The sequence below is a fragment of the Notamacropus eugenii genome, chromosome 3 (genome assembly GCF_028372415.1).
Source record: "Notamacropus eugenii isolate mMacEug1 chromosome 3, mMacEug1.pri_v2, whole genome shotgun sequence".
In the NCBI taxonomy this organism is placed as follows: domain Eukaryota; kingdom Metazoa; phylum Chordata; class Mammalia; order Diprotodontia; family Macropodidae; genus Notamacropus; species Notamacropus eugenii.
This window is the reverse complement of record NC_092874.1, coordinates 106,751,897-106,773,868: the sequence shown is the minus strand read 5'-3', so window position 1 is coordinate 106,773,868 and position 21,972 is coordinate 106,751,897. Positions and strand designations below refer to the sequence as shown.

At 38.5% G+C, this 21,972-nt stretch overlaps 1 protein-coding gene across 1 annotated transcript in view; it reads left to right on the top strand.

Moving 5' to 3' along the window:
• LOC140533147 (uncharacterized) overlaps positions 1-21,972 on the top strand; it is a 212,479-nt gene that overhangs the window by 150,663 nt on the left and 39,844 nt on the right. Inside the window, exons 94-112 of the mRNA XM_072652516.1 lie at positions 1,372-1,524; positions 4,348-4,542; positions 6,195-6,349; positions 8,154-8,322; positions 8,616-8,712; positions 9,979-10,091; positions 10,551-10,676; positions 11,730-11,858; positions 11,976-12,086; positions 12,359-12,421; positions 13,330-13,464; positions 16,775-16,862; positions 17,343-17,481; positions 17,951-18,084; positions 18,322-18,356; positions 18,447-18,563; positions 19,169-19,317; positions 20,237-20,321; positions 20,675-20,731. Of these exons, the coding sequence (XP_072508617.1) occupies positions 1,372-1,524; positions 4,348-4,542; positions 6,195-6,349; positions 8,154-8,322; positions 8,616-8,712; positions 9,979-10,091; positions 10,551-10,676; positions 11,730-11,858; positions 11,976-12,086; positions 12,359-12,421; positions 13,330-13,464; positions 16,775-16,862; positions 17,343-17,481; positions 17,951-18,084; positions 18,322-18,356; positions 18,447-18,563; positions 19,169-19,317; positions 20,237-20,321; positions 20,675-20,731 (2,250 nt within the window). The remainder of the gene's footprint in view (positions 1-1,371; positions 1,525-4,347; positions 4,543-6,194; positions 6,350-8,153; positions 8,323-8,615; positions 8,713-9,978; positions 10,092-10,550; positions 10,677-11,729; positions 11,859-11,975; positions 12,087-12,358; positions 12,422-13,329; positions 13,465-16,774; positions 16,863-17,342; positions 17,482-17,950; positions 18,085-18,321; positions 18,357-18,446; positions 18,564-19,168; positions 19,318-20,236; positions 20,322-20,674; positions 20,732-21,972) is intronic.

The following is a 21,972-nucleotide window of genomic DNA, read 5'->3' as shown; positions in this document are numbered from 1 at the left end:
TATTGGGCATTTAAACCAATCAATTTTTTTGGATAGCTACATTCTCCTGTTTCACACTTTTAAACATTAGTCTTTTTTATATATTTTAATTGATATTTAAATGGGAATGTTATTAAAGTTCATTTTAGATATTTTTTGTATATAAAAGGCATCAGAAATAATTTGAGGTTTTCCTAATGCCACAAAGTCACTATTAGATGCTCTAGGTATAAGTGTAGATTTGGAATGAACATGTAGATGTTGGAGTATTTAGAGCTGAATCGTATTAACCTCAGGTCTACCTTCTTGTAAGACAAAAAAGTCTCTGTGAAGTATCAAGCTTGCTTTATTCCTCCAAAAATATTCACAACCAAATGTCACCTTGCTTTATCTCCATTTGCCTTTTTTCATGACTGCTTTTATTTTACATTAATTATTGAAGGAAAAGCCAAAATAGCCTTTTAAAGTGTGAAAGTCCCAGAAACAGAAGTACCAGAAATCCTTCTTCACTATTCCCTAATATTGATCTCTTTAGTTATTATTACAGTTACTAGTATTTTTCAATACCCCAGTTAAGGTGACACACTCATTTTTAATTTCCATGCAGTCCTTTGTCCAATTTGCATTGTACCTTAAAGATATGTGAACTGGGAATATTCCTCATCATTATACAAATATGTGGAAGGTTTATTGGAACAAAGCTCCTGACAATGCTTTATGAATCCTTTGTCACTGTGAAAAAATTTCTTCAGAGATGACCTCAAGTGATAATATTTTGAAAATCTTCTGACCCCTTGAGATTTTCTTAATGTACTTCTCAACTTTTTAATTGGGTCCTCTTCAGATAAAATAGAATTTGAGAGAGAGGAATAGGTAGTTCTCCTTTGAGAATGATGATTCCACTTAAAAGGATCAAGATAATAATGGGAAGCTGTCTTTACTGCCTGGTTCAGAAGATAAAATGTTATACAATGGATTCTATGAAAGGGCCACAACGATCCTGCTCATTATTTCCCACTGTTCTATCAAACCTTCTGTCAAGCTTTGAAATAATATCTAAAATTAGAGCCATAGACTCAGAGGTTGAAAAGGAGATTTAGAGACACCTGTGTCAAGTCCTTTATTTTTGCATGAGTGATTGAGTGGATGATACAGCTTTTTTCCAAAGAAAATTTATTCAGTTATCATTTCTTTTCATGAAATAAATATTAGCTCCTTGATCTTAGTCATTGTTATTGAATGATGGGAGAAAGAAGGAAGGGAAAAACATCCAGAGATTCTGTCAGAGTTGTGATAAAGAGGCCCAGTTTTGTGTGTGGTGAAAAGATACAATTTTTGTATGATTGAAATGGTGACGCTCACTGACTTGCAACATCTTTTTTGACTTGACAGGTTGCTAACATCACAGGGCTTCACCTTGAGCTAGGGAAGGAATACACAGTGGAATGGCACAATCATTTCACAGATACAGAAAAATTTGACTGCTACCCTGATGAAGATGGTGTCAATGAAGAAAACTGTCTTTTGAGGGACTGTGTCTGGGAGGTAAGATTTTACATACACAAGTTCAAACACACACAAATTCAAACACACACACACACACACACACACAAAGATTATCAGGTTTTTACTTTCTCCTTTACTTCACTTTAACTTCATCATATTGGTGCCTTTCATCGATTTTGATGAGATTAGGTGAGATAGAGAAGGTTAGGCAGAGATGAGAGGCAACTCTCTTTAGGGAGAACCAGGAGAAGGAATGACCATGACAAAGATAGTTCAGTCTCTCCCTATAAACTGCTTAAGTAGCCCTGATGTCTCAATTGTGAAGAAGTTTATGTCTGTGGAAATACCAAGGAGGAAACTGGTTATTATCAAGTAAGTGTGCATCTCTGTAGGGTTTTTGGTTTGTAAACACTTCAAGTTTAGCTAATTAGGAAAGGGTGTACATGAGGATAAGGTCTCAATTCTAGAAGGCCCTATGAAATCAAGAATCTTCCCAGTCTTCACAGATGTGAAATTGGAGCATCTATTCTCCATGCCCCCCAAGCCGAAGGTACTACATTAGTAGCATAGTAAGTTTCAGGAGAAATTAGCCAAAGACTTTGCTGAATTCTCTTCCCTGTGGAATCATGCCAAGGAGGAAATTGTATTGATTCTGTGACTCATTGCAAATATAAATCACAGCCTTGAGTAGCCCAAACCCTGGTATGCCAGAGCACTGGGAAAAATGTAAAATACGGACAAGTTACTCAAAAGTTTCCTCATGGCACAAGAAGGTACGGAGAAATTTGGCCCTTGGTTTACACTCATATCATGCTTCTTTTTGGATTCAAAATCAGAAAAGTAAGTTGAACATGCTCCTCTGAGAAGTATGTGGGAAGTGGGGAAGAAAGAAGCAAAGAGAAGATCTAGGAAAGAAAGCCACTGGGGTGTAATTGAAAAAGTGTTGGACCTAGAATCAGAAAAGACCTGCTTGAAATCCCAGCTCTGGGATGGGAAAGTCCCATGATGCCTCAGCCTCATTTTCCTAGTCTATGAAATGGGGCCAAGAAATCCTGTTTATATCCATGGGTAGGATTAAGGAATTAATGAAAGAAAGAACTTTGAAAACTTTAATGAAATATATAAATTTTTGTAGTTAATTCAGTTTCTATGGGACAATGTTTCAGGCAAAGTTCTATAGTCTTATGTGCTGACAAGGCAATGCATCTCAGGCACTGAAGCAGAATTTATGAAATGCTTAATATGTGCATAGCATTGTGCTAGTCATCAGAGATACAAAGAAAGGAGGAACATAAGATCTTTGTTTCCCTGCTGTCCCAATTCAAATTGAAGAGACAATGTGTTAGTCATTTGCTACCTGAAAGATAAATGTAGAGTATATGGAAGGCAGTTTAGAGGGAAATGCTCTAACAACTTGGCAGAGGAGGGAATGTAACTGGGAAAGGCGTCCTATAGAATGTGCTCCAAGAGTTTGGTGAAGGGAAAGAGAATTCCAGGTATGGAAGATGGCTAATGTAGAGGAAAGGGGATTGGATGGAGATGACTGCATTATTAAAAGGACTACAGTCATGGTATTGTAACTGGATCATAGAGCATGAGGGGTAAATTATACGTAGACTAGAAGTATTGGAAGGAACCCGGATGTGATAGCAAAGAGAAGATTTTATATGTGATCCTAGAATAATAGGACACCACTGGAGTTTAGTGTGAGGATGGGTCTGTTTTGCGTTAGGAAAATCACTTTGGCCCTTAAGTGGAGAGTATGGTTGTGTATGAAGAGAGTTGAGGCAGGGAAACCAAATAGAAGGATATTTCAGGGCAGCTAGATGGCACAGTAAATAGAACAGGGGACCTGGAGTCAGTAAGATCTGAGTTCAAATCCAGCCTCAGACTCTTGCTAGGTGTGTGACCTTTGACAGGCCACTTAACCCAGTCTCCCTCAGTTTCCTTGTCTGTAAAGTGAACTGGTGAAGGAAACAGGAAACCATTCCATTATTTTTGCCAAGAAAACACCAAATGGCGTCATGAAGTGCCCGACCTGATGGAAATGACTGAACCATAACAGTAAATTTCAGAAAGAACAAATATGAGCAAACACTCCCATCTAGATCATTTTTTAGAGGCAAGAAGTCCTTAAGTATTGCATTCTGAGAATATTTAATGACTTTTTTTGTTGTGATAATCAATTTTTCTGGTTTTTCCTATTCTTTCTGCCTTCCCTTCCTTCTGTCCTCTACCACCTTTCCTGTTCTATTTCTTTCCTTTCCCTCTCCATTCTCTCTTTCTCTTTCTTTTTCTTGTTCAATTTCTCTATCTTTCTTTATCCTTCCAACCTCATTCTCTCTCAGTTTTTCTGTTCTAAAAAACAGGATTGGTTACATCGCATATTTTCAGGGGCAAAGAGGAGAAATCATGGTATTGTTAAAAAAGCACATCAACAAAACTTTTTAGAAAGGAAATTATGATAGAACTGATATTAGTTAATGGGAGTCTCTCAAAAAGCTGGCTGTGTGAATGGAGAGATTTTAGGTGAGAAATGTTCTGAAGGACTACCTGATGGGACTTGACAACTTCTCTCTCTGGACTCCTAATACAATATTAAACTTAGAATAATAAAGAGATGACTGAAGAATATGATGAATGTATAGAGATTTTGAGTTTTCTGTAGCCAGAGAAGCACGAATGAGATAATGGCTTAAATCTCTTCAAATGGGATAGATGAAAGTATTAGGGAGAACTTCCTGAGAATTGAACATTGGAAAAGGAATCTAAGAGAATATTTGAAGGAGATGGGGCTAGATATGACCTATTTATTCTACAGTTTTGTTATTCTGATGAGTTTCTAATATTTTTATTTTTCAGCCAAACAGTTCTTCTGGAGTCCCTTTTTGCTATATCACAAAATATTATTATACTGCCTCTGACATTCAGAGTAGACCAGCAGGCCTAACAGCAACTATCTCTCGAATTCCTGGAGCCAGCCCCTACCCTTCTGCTCCCATAGATCAGCTTCGCTTGGAGGTGACTTTCCACACCAACAACATGCTACAGTTCAAGGTATACTTCCTTTAGAACTCTTCTAACAGAGAGGTTTGCAGGAATCAGCAAAATTAATTCAATCAGCTAGAACTTATTGGCTCACTCTGTGCTAGGCAGTGTGCTAAAAAAGGAAAGGCAAGCAATTCCTAAACTCTGGCATCTTAAAATGGGTGGGACAAATGGGTGGAAAATTTATGTAGTATCCTCTATCTTCAAGTTCCTCTCTTCAGTGCTCTGCTCGACATGACAGTAGCAGAAAAGAAAATTAGGTATGAGGCAAGGAATTTTCAATATGATGGGAATGCTTTAAAGTGTTAAGGCTATAAAGGTTTGAAAGAAAAAGCAAACACTTGGTTCGTGGTTATCATGGTGGACATGGTATTAAGTGACATTACGATAGGTAGGGAAGAGATGATGGAATAATTTTAATTCTAATTTGACATTGAAATCCATGATTTTGTGATTGCATAAAGCATAAATCACACACAAAACCCATTTGTTCTTAAATCAGACCATCTTCTTAATCTCTCCCTACCTCTACTTTAATGGGTACATCACTGAAGAGACAACTGAAATCTCACCTCTGATTCATAGACATCTTCTGAAAGATAGTGTACCATAACAGGTACATGGACATGAAGTCAAGAAGACATCCATTTAAATCTCTTTCTTGATATTTAGTAGAAGTGTTAGCATTGTGAAGCCACCTATTTTCAGTTTCTTTATCTGTACAATGTGGTTGATAATCCTTCTAGAATTTTCCCTGTTTGGAGTGCAACTGACCTCAAGTGAGGTAATGTATGTAAAGAGCTGTGGAAAGTGCAAAATGCTCTATAATTATTATTCTATATTGTTTGTCATCACCTCACCTTGAATTTTTTCAACCACATTCATTTCAGGTATGTTACATGACTGTTGTATTCATCATGGTATGTTGGGCACTGATAAACAGACACATGAATGACCCAATTTTCATCAAGGAGATCATAATTCATCACTATTACATAGATCAATGAAAATCCCCTGTAACCTTACCCCCCAAACCCCCAAATAAATTTTCATATCTAAATTAATCTTTAGAATGGCCTTTCTTGATAAAGGGGGCAGCAGAGGAAAACATCTGATTTGGAGGAATATTCTACTAAAATTATCTGCCTAAGGTGAAGTTCATATCCTTGTTTGCTGTGTAGACTCATCATGGGATCATAGATTTAGAAGTAGAAATTCTTCTAAAGAATGGATGAATGAATAAAAGAATTCTTCTTAAGTATTTACTGTATGCCAAGCACTGGGGCTATAGACACAAAAGTGAAACAGTTCTTACCCTCATGAACTTTACTATCCCATTGAAATAATACTTAATGATCTGAATACTTTATGTAATCTAGTAAGATTTTGAGGATGACAAATAAATGATAGTTCATTCTAGAACTTCTGCCTTGGCTTTATCAGCCTTTCCATTAAAACAAAGGAATCAATGTGTACTTGAGAAATAGAAGTTGAGTGATAGTACTCCTCTTGCCATATGTGACTTATTTCAGGAGTAAAAGCTGATTGAGCCTGAGAAACCATGGAATCCGGTCAGCACTCAATTGGTAGAATCTGATTCTAAGCCCCCAAATGTGCGAGCCTCAAGTTGTTTGTGGGGATAATGGTTTTCTGTTTCCTAGATTGATGATCCCAACAACAAAAGGTATGAAGTTCCAGTACCTTTAAATATTCCAAGCTCCCCCATCAGCCAAGCTGAAAGTCTTCTCTATGAGGTGAACATCAAGGAAAACCCATTTGGAATTGAGATCCGCAGAAAAAGCACAGGCACTGTGATGTAAGTACTTTCCTTCTCCATATGTACAGACATTAGTGGACAATCTAGATATTGACTTGACTCTGATTTCTTGAATCATGGAATGAGCTACTGGGTTTGGTCACCAAATACTAGTGAACTGGATTCAAGTCTTAAATCTTGAACAAATGCAAATACATAGTACTTCTGGGACATTCTACAAGTGACTTGGCATCCCTTGACTTCAGGTTCTTAATCCATAGAGTGAGGTAATTTTACCAGAGAATGTACAAGTTTCTTTTCAACTGTAATATTTTGCAGGGCTATGATGATTGAATGTTTCTATGGGAGGAAATTTGCATTGTTTCTTCTACTTTCATACAAAATATTTATAAAAATTAGTTAATGTAACATCCTGTAAGAATCACTGAATGTGTCAGGGAGAGACCTGGATGTATATTGGGCACTCAGTTAAGATTTTGTGGACAACTGCTTTTGTAAATTTTTACATCTGTAAAAAAAATAAAATTTAAACTAGGTATTATATGCATCCAGATTGGGAGAAAACAAAAGATTTCTTAAAAATAAAATATAGAAAATCTCTCTGGATTATTATTTCTCAAGACAATAATTTGAAAATCATTCACCTGATGTAGGGAAGACAACTCTATTATGTCCTTTATAGAGTGAAGTGAGATTCACATTGTATATGTCCAGATGCAGGGACGACCTAGACCCAATACTCCTGGGCTTTCCTCCAAATTGAACTTGTAGAACTTTATGAAAAAAACAATTTTTTCATAATCCAAGGAAAGAAAGCCAAACCTGAAGCAATTTGTCTCAATGAAGTAGCAACAATAATAAGCTAGTTCTTTCCAGGCACCTTTTTCTCAGTCACCCAACTTTTCCAGAAGCTTGAATTAATTCCCCAGAAGTCCTAAGGTATACCGCATGTTATTAAGTTTGATCCCTTATCAAAAGACCAACATGAGTTTTCCTGAGAAACAGCTGGTCTACTCTAAGTAAGTATGAGAAAGGTAATGGTAGCTTAGGGAAAAGAAGGAAGTGGAAGGAGTGCAGGGGAGTAGGATAAATGAGTAGGTGTAATTAGATTTTAATTTGACAATTAGGACATTTAATAAATCCATCTATAATACTAACAATAAGGGTAGCAACTAACATTTATATAATGCTTACTCTATGCCAGGCATTGTGCTAAGGAATGTGCAATTATTATCTTCTTTGTTACTTAGAACAACTCTTGTAGGTAGGAGCTGTTATTACCTTCATATTACTGATGAGGAAACTAAGGTAAACATCAGTTAAGTGATCTGCCTGTGGTCACACAGCTAGTTAGTGTCAGAAGTCAGATTTGAACTCAATGTTTCCTGACTCCAGGCCAGGCTCTCTATATACTGTGCCATTTGGCTGCCAGGTCTGGCACTTAATCCACTGCGCCACCTAGCCCTCTCAATCATATTTCATTGTACTGACTTAGTAGCGTTCATTATACTGTTCTCTAACTGTTCTGTACTTTTATATCTAGCTTGTGAGTTTCCTTAGGGTAGGAACTATTTCATCTACTTTGTTGTTATTGTATCATCCTCGATTTTTCTACTGTACCAAGCCCCCTTGTCTTCTTGTCTAAATGTATTTGCTGTAACCACCTCTAAAGTCAAAGCCCTGTCAGCCAAAGAAGCACATGCTTCAGAGACTTTCTTTATCCTGAAGTCTAGTAAATGAAGTTAGAGTCATTATTACTATTCTGTATATCCTTGTAGTAGGGATGCACACCACAAGAATTCTTCAACCCTCCTTTGATTCATGATCTGCTCTTGTGTTTCAGCTGGGATTCCCAGGTCCCTGGTTTTACCTTTAATGACATGTTCCTACGTATCTCCACCCGTCTCCCATCCCATTATCTCTATGGCTTTGGTGAAACTGAGCACACGACATTCCGGAGGAACCTGAACTGGCACACGTGGGGAATGTTTTCTCGAGACCAGGCCCCAGGGGTAAGTGTTAACAACTAGAGTATTCTATGGCTTGTAGCTATTGATACATTGGTTTTCTTTGGCCTCATTCCAGGATTAGTTTATTTAAGTTCATGCTCTTCTGTTGAGGATAGTTACAAATCAGAATAACCCAATTATAAATCCTTATTGAATTGAATTGCCCTCTCACTCTCCACTTTGCTTGAGACCTTGAACCTCCTCCAAGGAAAATATGGACACAGCTTTATCATCCATTTTCATTTATGTTTTTTGCGTGTAAACCATGACTGATCTCTTTTCAACTGCTGACCTAGTATAAGAAGAATTCCTATGGTGTGCACCCCTACTACATGGGTCTGGAAGAGGATGGCAATGCCCATGGAGTGCTCCTGCTCAACAGCAATGCCATGGGTAAGAGGGTTGCTTCTTTTCTGACCCTACTTAATTGAAGTGTTCTGAGAGTTTTCTGAATAGGACAGTCCCAGCAGAACTCTAAATATACATTTATGAATCTCTTGATGTGAGGAAATCACTGACCTCATCTTCAAAAAAATAAAGAGATAAAAGATCACATGGTCTGTAGTCTTAAGCAGTCTTTAGTTTAAAAGAGTAGACAACATATGTACAGAAATAACATGCAAAAATGTTCACACTAAGGAGAGAAAGAAGGTATGAACAGTGGCCTATAAAATTTTAGAAAGCTGAGAACATATTTGGTCTCCCAGGAATGAAGGTCTAAGAAGAGTATGGAACAGAGTAGGTACTTCGAAGGGTGGGCTAGAATTGCCAGAATACAACATAATGGAAGCGTGAGGTAAATGGGTATGTTAGACAGAGAGAATAGTTTGAAGAAAAGCAGGGAATTGGGAAAATCTTGCATATTATATCATAACATTATGAATTTAACCCAGAAAGGGACTTTAGAGATCCTTCCTCCACTCTTCTCATTTTACAGAAGAGAAAAATGAGGTCTCCTGAGTTTAATAAGTGAGTTACATTTAATCACATGAGTAGGAAGGGGGATAGACAGTATTTGAGCACTGGTCTTGTGACTCAAAATTCAGGCTTCTTTGCATTTTGATTGTAGCATAAAGTGAATTAATAACTAGATGAGTTCAAGTTTCCTGAATGCGTAATTGGGATAATAAAAATGATAGATGGGATAATAATAATAATGATAATACCTCGAAGAAAAAGAACCTTGGGAATGGGAAGGTGATAGGATGTCTTTGGAAGTACTGACTTTCAGGTATCTGAAAGTTTCTCTATATGGAATTTCCAGTAGATAGAAAACATGTAGGTTCAGGAAAGGGGAAGGCTGCAAGTTAGGATTTTCAAGCCACCTACATTTAGTTTGTGGAACTGGATGGAATAGTTAATGCATATGGAAAGTTTGCCAGCTCATGAGATGTTGAGACAGGCAAATTTCTGTGCTCTCTAAGGATAAACATAATAATAATCAGAGGTGTTGGAAGAGAAAATACGCTTCTTAGGGAGGTGGTCTTTTCTCATCTTTAAGATGCTTCAGAAGGAAAGTAGAGGACCTCCATTCTGTGATAGTAGTAGGTGATTCCTATTTTTATGTGGGTTGGAGTGGATGATCTTTAGAGTCTGTTCTATTCTATTCCCTTATATTCTATAATTCTTTGCCACTGAACACTTATTCTCTGTTTTCAGATGTGACTTTCCAGCCCACCCCTGCCCTGACATATCGTACTGTAGGAGGTATTCTGGACTTTTACATGGTTTTGGGACCAACTCCAGAGCTTGTCACTCAACAATACACAGAGGTAGGAAGTCATTGAATCCTTCAGTTTACAGTCAAGTTTTTTTTAGAAACTAATATGCTTTGCCCTTGAATAATTACATTTATTCTTATAGTCTGTGTACATTTTTTTATACCTTGTTATTTTCATGCTTGTCTGATCCTTTTAAATGTGAGATCTTTGTGGGCAGGAGCTTTTGCCTTCTTTGTGTCCTCTGTGCTTAGCACTGTGCCTGACACGTAGTAAATGTTTAACAAATGCCTGTTGATTGACTGACTGGTGGTGACCTGACATAGCCACCATGTTTTCAGGAGACCAGACCATACTGTTGGAAGTCAATAAGGAGATTTTAAGACAGGACTCTTTCCCACTACATTATTGTAGGGATCTTGAGGGGCTAATCCCTGTTTAATAGACCTACCCCCAACAATGTTCGCTACTCTGAATGAAACTATACAAACTATCTTGTGTCTTTATTTTCAGTTGATTGGCCGTCCAGTGATGACTCCTTACTGGGCCTTGGGCTTCCAGCTGTGTCGCTATGGATATGAGAACGATTCTGAAATTGCTGAACTCTTTGATGCCATGGTGGCTGCTCAGATCCCCTATGTAAGTACCTTTCTTACCCAGCATACCCTCACCTCTATCTCCATAACCCACTCCCAGCCTGTGTAATTGTCCTATCTTCCTCATGGCTTTGATTTCTTCTTCTTCTGGTTATATTTTGAAACTTGAAAATTTTCAAACATGTTTCAAGTTAAATGACTGACATTTTAGGCAGACATTCTCAAAAAGTGCTGTTTCTGAATTTAATTTTTTCAAAAATTGAATTGTCAAAACATTATACACATGAGTACTACTTTAGTTCAAACGGTAAGCAGTCATTGTAGTTGAGGAGATCTTCCATTCTAGCTAATTTCCACTTGTACATTATGACTATAGAAATGGTTTCCAACAGGAATACTTCGGGTTGAGCACCTATATTGTAACCAGCTACAAAACAACTTTAGTAGTAATAGTAAACAGATGGAGCATTACATCCTGTTTCTGCCAAGACATTCAATTTTAATTCTAAATGCAATTTCTGTGCTTAAAACATTGAGAGTAGAAGCACAGGAACCAGGGGATCATAGATTTAGAGTTGAAAGACTTGTTTGCATATTGCAGATCCACCCCGTGATTTAAAGATAAGGAAATTCAGACACAGAGAATTTAACTGACATACTGAAGATCACTCAGTTAGTAATTGTGTGAGGTACCATTTGAACTCAGATTCTCATCACTCCAAAGACATTTGTCATTGTCACCGGTCCTATACTGCTACTTGGAAGAATAAGAGCATAGGTACTAGAACGGAAGTTGATTTTATTTTGGAATGAATCCTATTAATATTTTTGGAAGAGTATGTTTATAGACTGGTTCATTTTGGTCCTTTTCAGGTTGAAATCATTATCTCAAATGCCCTAGTCACATTCCAGATGATGGTAGGGAAAAACAGTCCAGGGGTTATTTTGATTGATTCCAGTCTAGAATTTTCCCTTGATCCTGGAAAAGAATGTGCACAGTGGCTCTATCACACTGCATTCCTGAAGAGATCCACTTGCTCTGGGTCTATTGTCATCAAAGTGACACTTCCCTATATTGCTTTCCTTTTTCTTCCAGGATGTGCAGTACGCAGACATTGATTACATGGAGAGGCAACTGGACTTCACCCTCGACCCCAAGTTTGCTGGCTTTCCTGATCTGATCAATCGAATGAAGGAGGCTGGGATGCGAGTCATCCTTATTCTGGTGTGTGTCTGCCTTAAGATTTTTTCATGTCTTCTTGCTCATTGAGTACTGACCTTTTCCTTGTCTTTGAGTAATTCTGTCTGTGGCATTCTAGTAACTGTCCCTTCTTGGTTGCAGGACCCAGCAATTTCTGGCAATGAGACTCAGCCATATCCTGCATTCACTCGGGGACTCCAGGATGATGTGTTCATCAAATGGCCAGATGACAGTGACATTGTCTGGGGAAAGGTAGAATTTAGAATTAGAGATGCTAATTAAGATGAATGTGAAGAGACTTCAAAGTGTTCATGCTTTAATGTCTTATTTTTTTTCTCATTTTTTTTGTGTTTATGTGAATTATGGCATTTAGGGCTTTAGATGTTTCCTTGAAGTAGATTAATTCCAGGAATGATTTAAATTCTCCTTGTGATTCTCCTCATGAAATCTATAAATTGTGTGACCTATCACATATCCAATATTTAATCTAAATAAATGTTCTCCTTTTCCTCCTTTCCCCATAGGTTTGGCCTGATTTGCCCAATGTCACTGTCAATGCATCTCTTGACTGGGACACACAAGTGGAGGTAAAAGATTCTTCTCTAGAATGGATTGTAGAAGCTTTTGTATAAGACAAATGGCCTGTTTTGTCCAGATGGTTCAAGAGTTGTCCTCAAGGAGAAGCAATAATCTCCCTCTTTTCTTACTAATTCAGCACTTGGTGCAATGTCTACCCCATTATGAATTTTTTGAAAATGTTCTGGTCCCTGAATAACTGTATCCCGAATTCTAGTTTTCCTTCCATAGTCTTTTTGGTAGCATCCTTCCCCAAAAGATCAAACTTTATTTTTCAATTCTTACCAAGCAGACTACTTCCATTGGTTCTCAATATCCTTTTAAAAGGCATGAGTGCATACCAGCTAGGTTGCATAGTGTATTGGACCTGGAGTCAGTTAGACCTGACTTTAAATTTGGCCTCAGGTCCTTACTATCTGTCTAACCCTGGGCAAGTTACTCAAGGCTGTTTGCCTCAGTTTCCTCATCTGTAAAGTAAGCTGGAAAAGGAAATGGTAAAATATTCTAGTATCTTTGCTTAGAAAACCCCAAGTAGAGTAACAGAGAGTCAAACATTACTGAAAATACTGAACAACAAAACAAGCTGATTAGATGCAGTTAAAGGAACAAAGAACCACCAAATACCAGTATAGGCAGATAAAATCTTTCAAATAGAAGGAGGATTCCTTTGCTACAATTCGCAGGTAATCCACCACCCTGCATTTATCCATGACACTTTATGATTATGCCACTTTGATAAATATTCAAATGATTTGTGTTCCTGTGGATTCTATAAAACTAAGAATTCATGAAAAAATCTTTTGAATTTTTTCAAGAAGTTTATCTGCATGCAGTAGCAGAATTGCAAATGCTTACTATCAAAGAGTTATTTGCCAGTGGCCTGATCAGCCTGTCTGTTGGTTGTGTTTCATCATTACAGATCTACAGAGCTCATACTGCTTTCCCAGACTTTTTCCGTAATTCAACAGTCCTGTGGTGGAAGCAGCAACTGCGAGAACTCTACAACAATCCCACTGAGCCCCAGAAGAGCTTGAAGTTTGATGGAATGTGGATTGTAAGTGTGTGTGTGTGTCTGTGTGTGTCTGTATACATTTGTGTGTATATGCATGTGTGTTGTGTGTGAATGTGCTTACATAAACATGAACACATGTCCTAAAATATTGTATATCTTTGCTTTTTTATCACGCATATGTGTAACTGTTCTGTAGTGAGTGAACCAGTTAGTAAATGATCAAGACAGTCTGGGCACAATTTTATCCTGAGGCTGCCATTCTCTAATCAGGCATTAAACAATCTACTTTACTTTAATTTTTATGTTCATTTCATTATTTTTTGTTTTCAACATTCATTTCCACAATAATTTGTGTTTCAAATTTTCTCCCCAACTCTCTGTTCTCCCCACTCCATAATACCTTGCATTCTGATTACCCATTCCCTCAAAATGCCCTCCCTTCTATCACATCCCTCCCTTCCCTTATCCTCTTCTTCTCTCTTTCCTTGTAGGGCAAAATAGATTTCTATACCCCATTACCTGTATTTCTTATTTCCCAGTTGTATGCAAAATCAATTGTCAACATTCATTCATCATACTTTGAATTCCATCTTCTCTTCCTTCCTCCCTCCTCACCCATCCACATTGAGATGGCAAGCAATTTAATATAGCCTGCACATGTGTAGTTTTGCAAAAGACTTCCATAGTCATATTGTGTAAGAGTCGCTATGTTTCCCTCCATCCTATCCTGCCACTCATTTTTTGTATTCTCTCTTTTGACCTTGTCCCCTACAAAAATGTTTATTCCCTTCTTCCATTTGCCCTCCCTTCTATCATCTTCCTCACCCCACTTGTCCCCTTGTGCCCTACCCTTCTGTACTGCAAGATATACTTTCAAACAAAATTGAGTGAACATGTCATTTCCTCCTTAAGTCAAATGTGAAGAGTGTAAGCTTTGCTTTTTCCCTCTTATCTCCTCCCTTTTCTCCTCCACTGAAAAAGCTTTTTCTTGCCTCTTTTATGAGGCATAATTCCATTCCATTTCTCCCTTTCTTCTCCTAATATATTCCACTCTCACCCATTAATTTTATTTCATTTTTTTTTTTGGAATCATCCCTTCTTATTCAACTCACCCTGTTTTCTCTCTCTCTCTCTCTCTCTCTCTCTCTCTCTCTCTCTCTCTCTCTCTCTCTCTCTGTGTGTGTGTGTGTGTGTGTGTGTGTGTGTGTGTGTGTAATCCCTCCAACTACCCAAATACTGAGAAAAGTCTCAAGTTCCATGTAGGAATGTACATAATTCAACTTTAGAAAGTCATTTATGATTTGTCTTTCCTGTTTACCTTTTCATACTTCTCTTGATTCTTGCGTTTGAAAGTCAAATTTTCTATTCAGTTCTGGTTTTTTCATCAAGAATGCTTTAAAGTTCTCCACTTCACTGAATGACCATTTTTTCCCCTGAAGTATTATACTCAGTTTTTCTATGTAGGTGATTCTTGGTTTTAAACCTAGTTACTTTGATATCATATTCCAAGCCCTTTGATCTCTTAAAGTAGAAGCTTCCAGATCCTGTGTTATCCTGATTGTATTTCCACAATACTTGATTTTTTTTCTCTAGGGGCTTGCAATATTTTCTCCTTGACCAGGCAACTCTGGAATTTGGCTACAGTGTTCCTAGGAGTTTCTCTTTTCATATCTTTTTCTGGAGGTGGTCTGTGGATTCTTTCAATATTTATTTTGCCCTCTGGTTCTAGAATATCAAGGCAGTTTTCCTTGATAATTTCATGAAAGATGATGTCTGAGCTCTCTTTTTGATCATGGCTTTCAGGTAGTCCCATAATTTTTAAATTGTCTCTCCTGGATGTACTGTCCAGGTCAGTTATTTTTCCAGTGAGATATTTCACATTATCTTCTATTTTTTCATTCTTTTGGTTTTGTTTTGCAATTTCTTAGTTTCTGATAAAGCCCTTAGCTTTCATCTGCTCCATTATAATTTTTAAAGAACTATTTTCTTCAGTGAGCTTTTGAACCTCCTTTTCCATTTGGCTAATTATGTTTTTTTAAAGCATTCTTCTCATTGGCTTTTTGGACCTCTTTTGCCAATTGAGTTAGCTTATTTTTAAAGGTGTTATTTTCTTCTGAGTTTTTTTTTTTTTTGGATCTCCTTTTGCAAGCCGTTGACTTGATTTAATGATTTTCTTGCATCACTCTCATTTGTCTTCCCAATCTTTCCTCCACCTCTCTTACTTGATTTTCAAAATCCTTTTGAGCTCTTCCATGGCCTGAGATCATTGCATATCTATTTTGAGGTTTTGGACATAGAACCCTTGTCTTCCTCTGATGTTATGCTTTGTTCTTCTTCATCCAAAAGAATGGAAGAAAATACCTGTTCACCAAGAAAGTAACCTTCTATAATCATAATTTTTCTCCCTTTTTAGGCATCTTCCCAGCTAGTAACTTGACTTTTGAGTCCTTTGTCAAGAGGAGGGTATACTCTGGGAATCTGTGAGATCTGAGTTCCTCCAAGGTGGCACAATCAATGAAGAAAAGTTTACTCCTCTCCTGACCTGCTCACTGGTCTGGGAGCAACCAAAAACTTTTCTGTCCAGATCTGTAATTGGAATTCCCTCACCAGAACCACCTCCAGCTCTACTGCCAGTGCCCCTCCCCACCACTGGGAAGACCTCAGAATCAGATTAGTGGCTCCATTGCCCCAGGGCCTTTAGGCAGAGATCTCCCAGAGCTGCCACTCAGGGCTGAGATTCAGATCAGCTTCTCAGTTCCCCGAGGGGCTCTAGGCAGAGGGTTCCCCAAATGGAAGCTGCCATTGCAGTGCCTTGTGCTGCAGGTCCAGACTAAACTCCCCTCTCCTGGGTGAAGGAGCCCTCTCACTGACCTTTGAAATTGTCTATGGTGTTTGTGAGTTGAGCAATCTGGGAACTGTTGCTACCAGTGGAGCTCTGAAGGCTGTTCTGGGTCTGGTCCCTGTTGTTCCATGCTGGGCTATGCTCTGCATGCTGGGCTGGGCTGCACTCTGCATGCTCAGCTGGTCTAACAATCAATTTTTCTATCATACATTCAACATAACCTTATCCTTCAGGGAAGATGCCTAATGTACCTACACAGTAGAGAATTTACCTCTTTTCACTGAAGTGAATTCAGTATTTCCCTTGAGTGCGTTTGACTCTCCAACATGGCCTGAGAGAAACCAAGGCCCAGTTCTTTCAGGTAATGCCCCTTCTGATTAATAAGTCTCCCCATATGTGATGAATGTAACAGGTGTAGCCATTTCCTCATTGTCTCCTAGAAGGTAATGACAACATATTCAGGTATGTACATGATTCACATATACACAAAGATTTGGTTTATATTTTCAGGATATGAACGAACCAGCAAGTTTTGTGAATGGGGCAGTTCCTCCAGGTTGCAGGAATACCACACTAAACCACCCTCCTTATATGCCCTGTAAGTATGTTTTCTATTGGGAGTATATTACCCAGACTCAGGATGACCTTGTTAAAGACCTGGGCTGAATATTTGCCTTAGTTCATTACTTGCAGCCTAGCATTGGCATGATAGTATCTCAAGGGAAAAGCCTATCAGCATTCTAAAGTGTCTTGGTTCATGTTCTGGGTGTGCATAGAGTATAGGCCAAATTCTTTAATACACATTGGCAAGCACTTCCACTTAGCCAGTCTCTAAGGTCCCAATGGTCTGGGTATTGTGCTCAAAATTCATTTTTTCTGTTATACAAGTCCTACTGAACACTGTAACCTGCTGTTCAAAGCTTAACACCTTGTGGCTCTAAGTTGTTTATCTATCCCAAACTCCTACTGGAGCCTGTCTCATGGCCTCGGCTACCCCCACCTCCTTCTCCACCATCAGATGTGATGTACTTGCCATTATTGGGGAGGGGCTCTCATATCATTGCATCTCTTTTCTTAGATCTGGAGTCAAGAGACAGTGGTCTGAGCAGTAAGACCCTGTGCATGGAAAGTCAGCAGGTCCTGCCTGATGGAAGGCCAGTGAGACACTATGATGTACACAATCTCTATGGCTGGTCCCAGACAAAGCCCACATATGAGTAAGTCCCTGTCTCTACCCAGGCCCATAATGGAACAAGTAAACAGAATTGGAGTTCTAGATGAATGACATCGCTGGCCCAGTTCCTGTCTTGAATTTCTTTTGTATGTGTAGGAAATAGTTATTGATAAGAATTATTCTAAGTGACACATCATTAACGCAGTCAATTTATTCAAAATCTAAAGGAAAATATGCTCCTCTTCACACACATGGAAACACACACACACACACTCACATAAATAAATCATTTTTGTTACTTGGTATTTGGAGTTAATGCACCTCCCAGTTTAATTTCTTCCTGTACAAAGTACAGGTTGCTTTTAGAAGCCCACTTTCCCATCTTCTTCCCCCAGTCATTGGCTAAGAACAGTCCAAAGCTCATGGGCTTCCCTGTAAGGACCCCCTGAGAGGGAAAGTTCTCTGACCTTGCCCAGATAGTCTGTCATTTATTGTTTTTCTTCCCTAATCAGAGGTATGCAAGAGGCCACAGGAGAGAGAGGAATTGTGATCTCTCGCTCAACCTTCCCTTCTTCAGGAAAATGGGCAGGACATTGGCTGGGAGACAACACAGCAGCATGGGACCAGCTCTATAAATCCATCATTGGTATGTGCAGGGCTTTTCCTAAAGGTTTCTCTTGGAGGGGAGAGGAATCCAGCCTATGTGCTCAGCAAGTCTATAATTTTTCTGGACTCTTGATGAGAATCAATGAGCTCAGGTCACTGACTAGTCAATTATGTTAATTCATGTATTTCATTGAACTTTTCTCCATGCTGAGCTCTCTAAGTCAATGATCGTTGAAGGTAAGAGCCTGATACAACATGGGCATGTTTTTTATTGCAGGCATGATGGAATTCAGTCTCTTTGGAATATCCTATGTAAGTCTCACTCTAGTTCACTTCAACACTTTTAGATTGTTTCAGAAACCCAGAAAATCTTCATTCTATGTTTTCCCTTTTTGTTCTCAGACAGGAGCTGATATCTGTGGGTTCTTTCAAGATGCTGAATATGAGATGTGTGCTCGCTGGACTCAACTGGGAGCCTTTTACCCTTTCTCTAGGAACCACAACACACTTGGGCCCAGGGTGAGATACCAGATTGTGCCTCAGATCTGCTCTTGTGACCCTCTGTTTCAGTTCCTCCCCATGACTTAATGGAACCCCATTTCCTGGAAACAACCCCAGTAGTCACCAGTCCTTCCGTGAACAACAATCTGTATGACCCACATTCGCACAGTCAGTGGAGTTTTCTAGAATATCTCACTTTGGCCATAATCTCAAGACAAGAAAATATCTAGAGCAGAGATCTTTTTTCTTTTGACTCTGCAATTTTCCCAGTTCTGCCAGGAGGTTACAATGCCAGGGCCCCTCTAATATGCTCTTTGTTTGTAAGCTTCTGCAATGTAAGACTACTAAAGAATAAATACATGTTTGGTCTGTGTTTCCCATGATATATTAGAGCATCTGGTTTAACTATTTTCAAGGCATATTAAGGGATAGCAAAGCAGTGAAAGAAAAATCAGATTGTCTTCCCTTGCTAAGGTCAGGGGGGATGGCAACCTGGATAATTAGGAAGCAAAGGTTCTGCAGATTCCCTGTGTAGTAGAGGGCAACTTTATGGATATCTGGCCTATTTCCCAGTGAAGTCAGGTGAAAGGTTTGGTATGAGTATTCCCCCTTTCTATCTCTAGAGACAAGATCCTGTGTCTTGGAATTCCACCTTTGAGGATCTTTCAAGAAGTGTCCTTGAGACAAGATACACCCTGTTGCCTTACCTCTACACCCTGATGCACAAGGCCCATGTAGAAGGCAGCACTGTTGTCCGTCCCCTGCTTCATGAGTAAGTGCCCACTTGGTGTCTCTGGGTCCTATGTTGGATTCCCTTTTGAATATGGTGGGAAGTTCCTCATGTGTTACCTCTTCCTGTTAGAGTGGTAGGTCCTTGGGAACAGTCTGTTCTGCTATTCTGTTTGTTTCCCCACTGCCTTGAGTCCAGTGAGCACTTAATCAGTGCTTGTTCATTCATTGATTCATTCTAAAGTGAGGTATATTCCTTGGGTATAAAGTACCCTAAGGAAACAAGCATGAGCCTTAGAGATAGAATATCTGTTGTTATTGTTGATCTCAGCTATAACCATGAGCAAGCCACATATTCTCTGTGAGGCTCAGGTTTTTTATCTGTAAGGTGCGGACAATAATAATGTCCCTTTCTACTTCATAGGTTTACCATGAGGAAAGCATTCTGCAAATCTTTAAGCTCTGTACAGATACATGGGTTTTCTTTAAGTTTTAGTCTTTTAAAAGATGAGTATTATGTAGGGACAGCTGATAATCCAAAAGTCTTCTTTTTGGTTTAGTGATATAATAAATTATGTTTTTATTTTTAAAGCAGCAAATTGATTGCCTTTTTATGATGAATTGGCCAACATTAGTTTAAAACATGTCTTGAACTTCTACATAGTAGTAGGAGAAATGCCCTTGGCTGGAAAATAAAGAAAAGTCACTTTGATATTTCAAATGCACCATGATGAATATCCTTATCTGTGCCTGATTGAATCAGCTCTGGGGGAAGAAGGAATGCCTCAAAGGGGACAGAAGTTGGGCTTATCTTGAATGGAACCTAAGGCCCTGGAGACTTGTCAGAATCATCAATTTAGGCTGATTTCTAAGGTGCCTTGGAGTTAAAGCTTCAATGATGCAATCACCCAAGAGAACATTATCCATATCACTGAATTGTGACACCACATTTCTCTGCTCAGGTTTGTGGAAGACAAAGAAACCTGGGACGTATTCCGTCAATTTTTGTGGGGTCCAGCCTTCTTAGTCAGCCCTGTCCTGGAACCTGTGAGTATGGATTCTCCTGAGCCTGGATAAGATCCAAACTGAGATATAATTTTGAGTAGTAAAAACAAGTCAGAGGTGGGCATTCTAATTCTTGTGTTGGCATCAAAATATTCTGCAGCTTAAAATCATTCTTGAGGCTTCAATTTCCTTTTCTGCAAAATGAATGATACCCCTCCCTATCTGTAAGTGAGGGGATCATTGGAAGACAATCATGAAATGATAAATCCATTGGATATTTGCTTTTGAATAGTCTTAAATGTAGTAGTTTTTAATAATGTTAATTCTTCTAGAAAATTTTGATCAATTTGTCCATGTATTTATTCCATTAAAAATACTTACCTAATTTATTGTAGAATACCTGGAATGTGACTGCCTACTTCCCCAATGCCAGCTGGTATGATTATTACACAGTAAGTGTCTTTCATGGGACATGAGAACTCATACACCCTGTATTCAGAATAGTGTGAAAGTTTTGAGTGTGCTATGGTATGTTGCAGTAAAGGTATCCCTCTCGAATACTGTCACAATCTGTGTAAGCTTTGCCCCAAGCAGTTCTTGCTTGATTGACTCTGTCATACTCTATCATTAATACTTTTCCAGGATTTCCTGATTGTACGTTTTGGTGGCTTGGACTCACCTCAAGGCAGCTATTTTCTAATTCCTTTGTCCAATACTTAAGCAGATATTATGAGTTGAGTGTAGTGATTCTATCCCACTGGAGAAGGAGAACTCTGGGAAATGGTTAGAGTCATTTTTGCTAAGAGATTCTAGAATTCTCAAGCTAGTTTTGGTGGTCATAGTACTTATTTCCTCAATATAAGTGCTTTCAACCAATTGTGTAGTTCCCTGAATCTTAGTAAGTGCCAAAGAAATGTTTGTTGAGTTATTTGACCTTTATTCCCTCATCTGTTAAGTGAGGAAATGAAAAGAGATGACTTTGAAGGTGCCTCTCAGCCATCCCATGCTTTGAGTATTCTCAGAGCGTTAAAAATATTTTAATGCATTAATTAATTTAAATTTAAAAATTATTTTAATTTAATTATTTTAAAAAATCTCTAAGCTCTTTTTTTTTTAAATTTCCCTGAAGACTGAGTCACCATAACCAATATGGTAGAGGAATAATTCCTCCTACCTTCCACTCCCCCAATGTACTTGAAAACTCATAGTTTTCCATGAGGAAAGTGGCCTAAATAAGCAGTGACTTTCCTTTTCCTTGTTGTAGGTATGTAGTCTTTTTAAGCTTTCCTCCAGGTGACCTTTTCAAAAAAAGAATTCCAATATCTTTGTCACACATTTATCTTCTATCCTTCCTGGCTGTTAGCTTACTTCATTGATTGAGCACTCACTGTATTCAAAGCCCTTACTGATTTCTGAGGATATCCATGTAGAAGTCTGAAGAAGGGTCCAGTCCTGGGGAACTCATGACTTCATTTAGAGAGATAGGATAGCGTTAGGCCCACCATGAATTTGCAGTAAGAAGAAAAATAAACATTTGTGAAGGGATGTGGCCCTTTTGAAGGCTAGTGTGGGCTTTAGCTTTCTTTGAAGAGTGGTATCATTTCCTTGTAAATGAATCAAAAGGAAGGAGGAAATTGCAGAGGGGACTCAGAAGAATCTATAAGTAGATAAGCATAATTAGTGTGTGAGATCC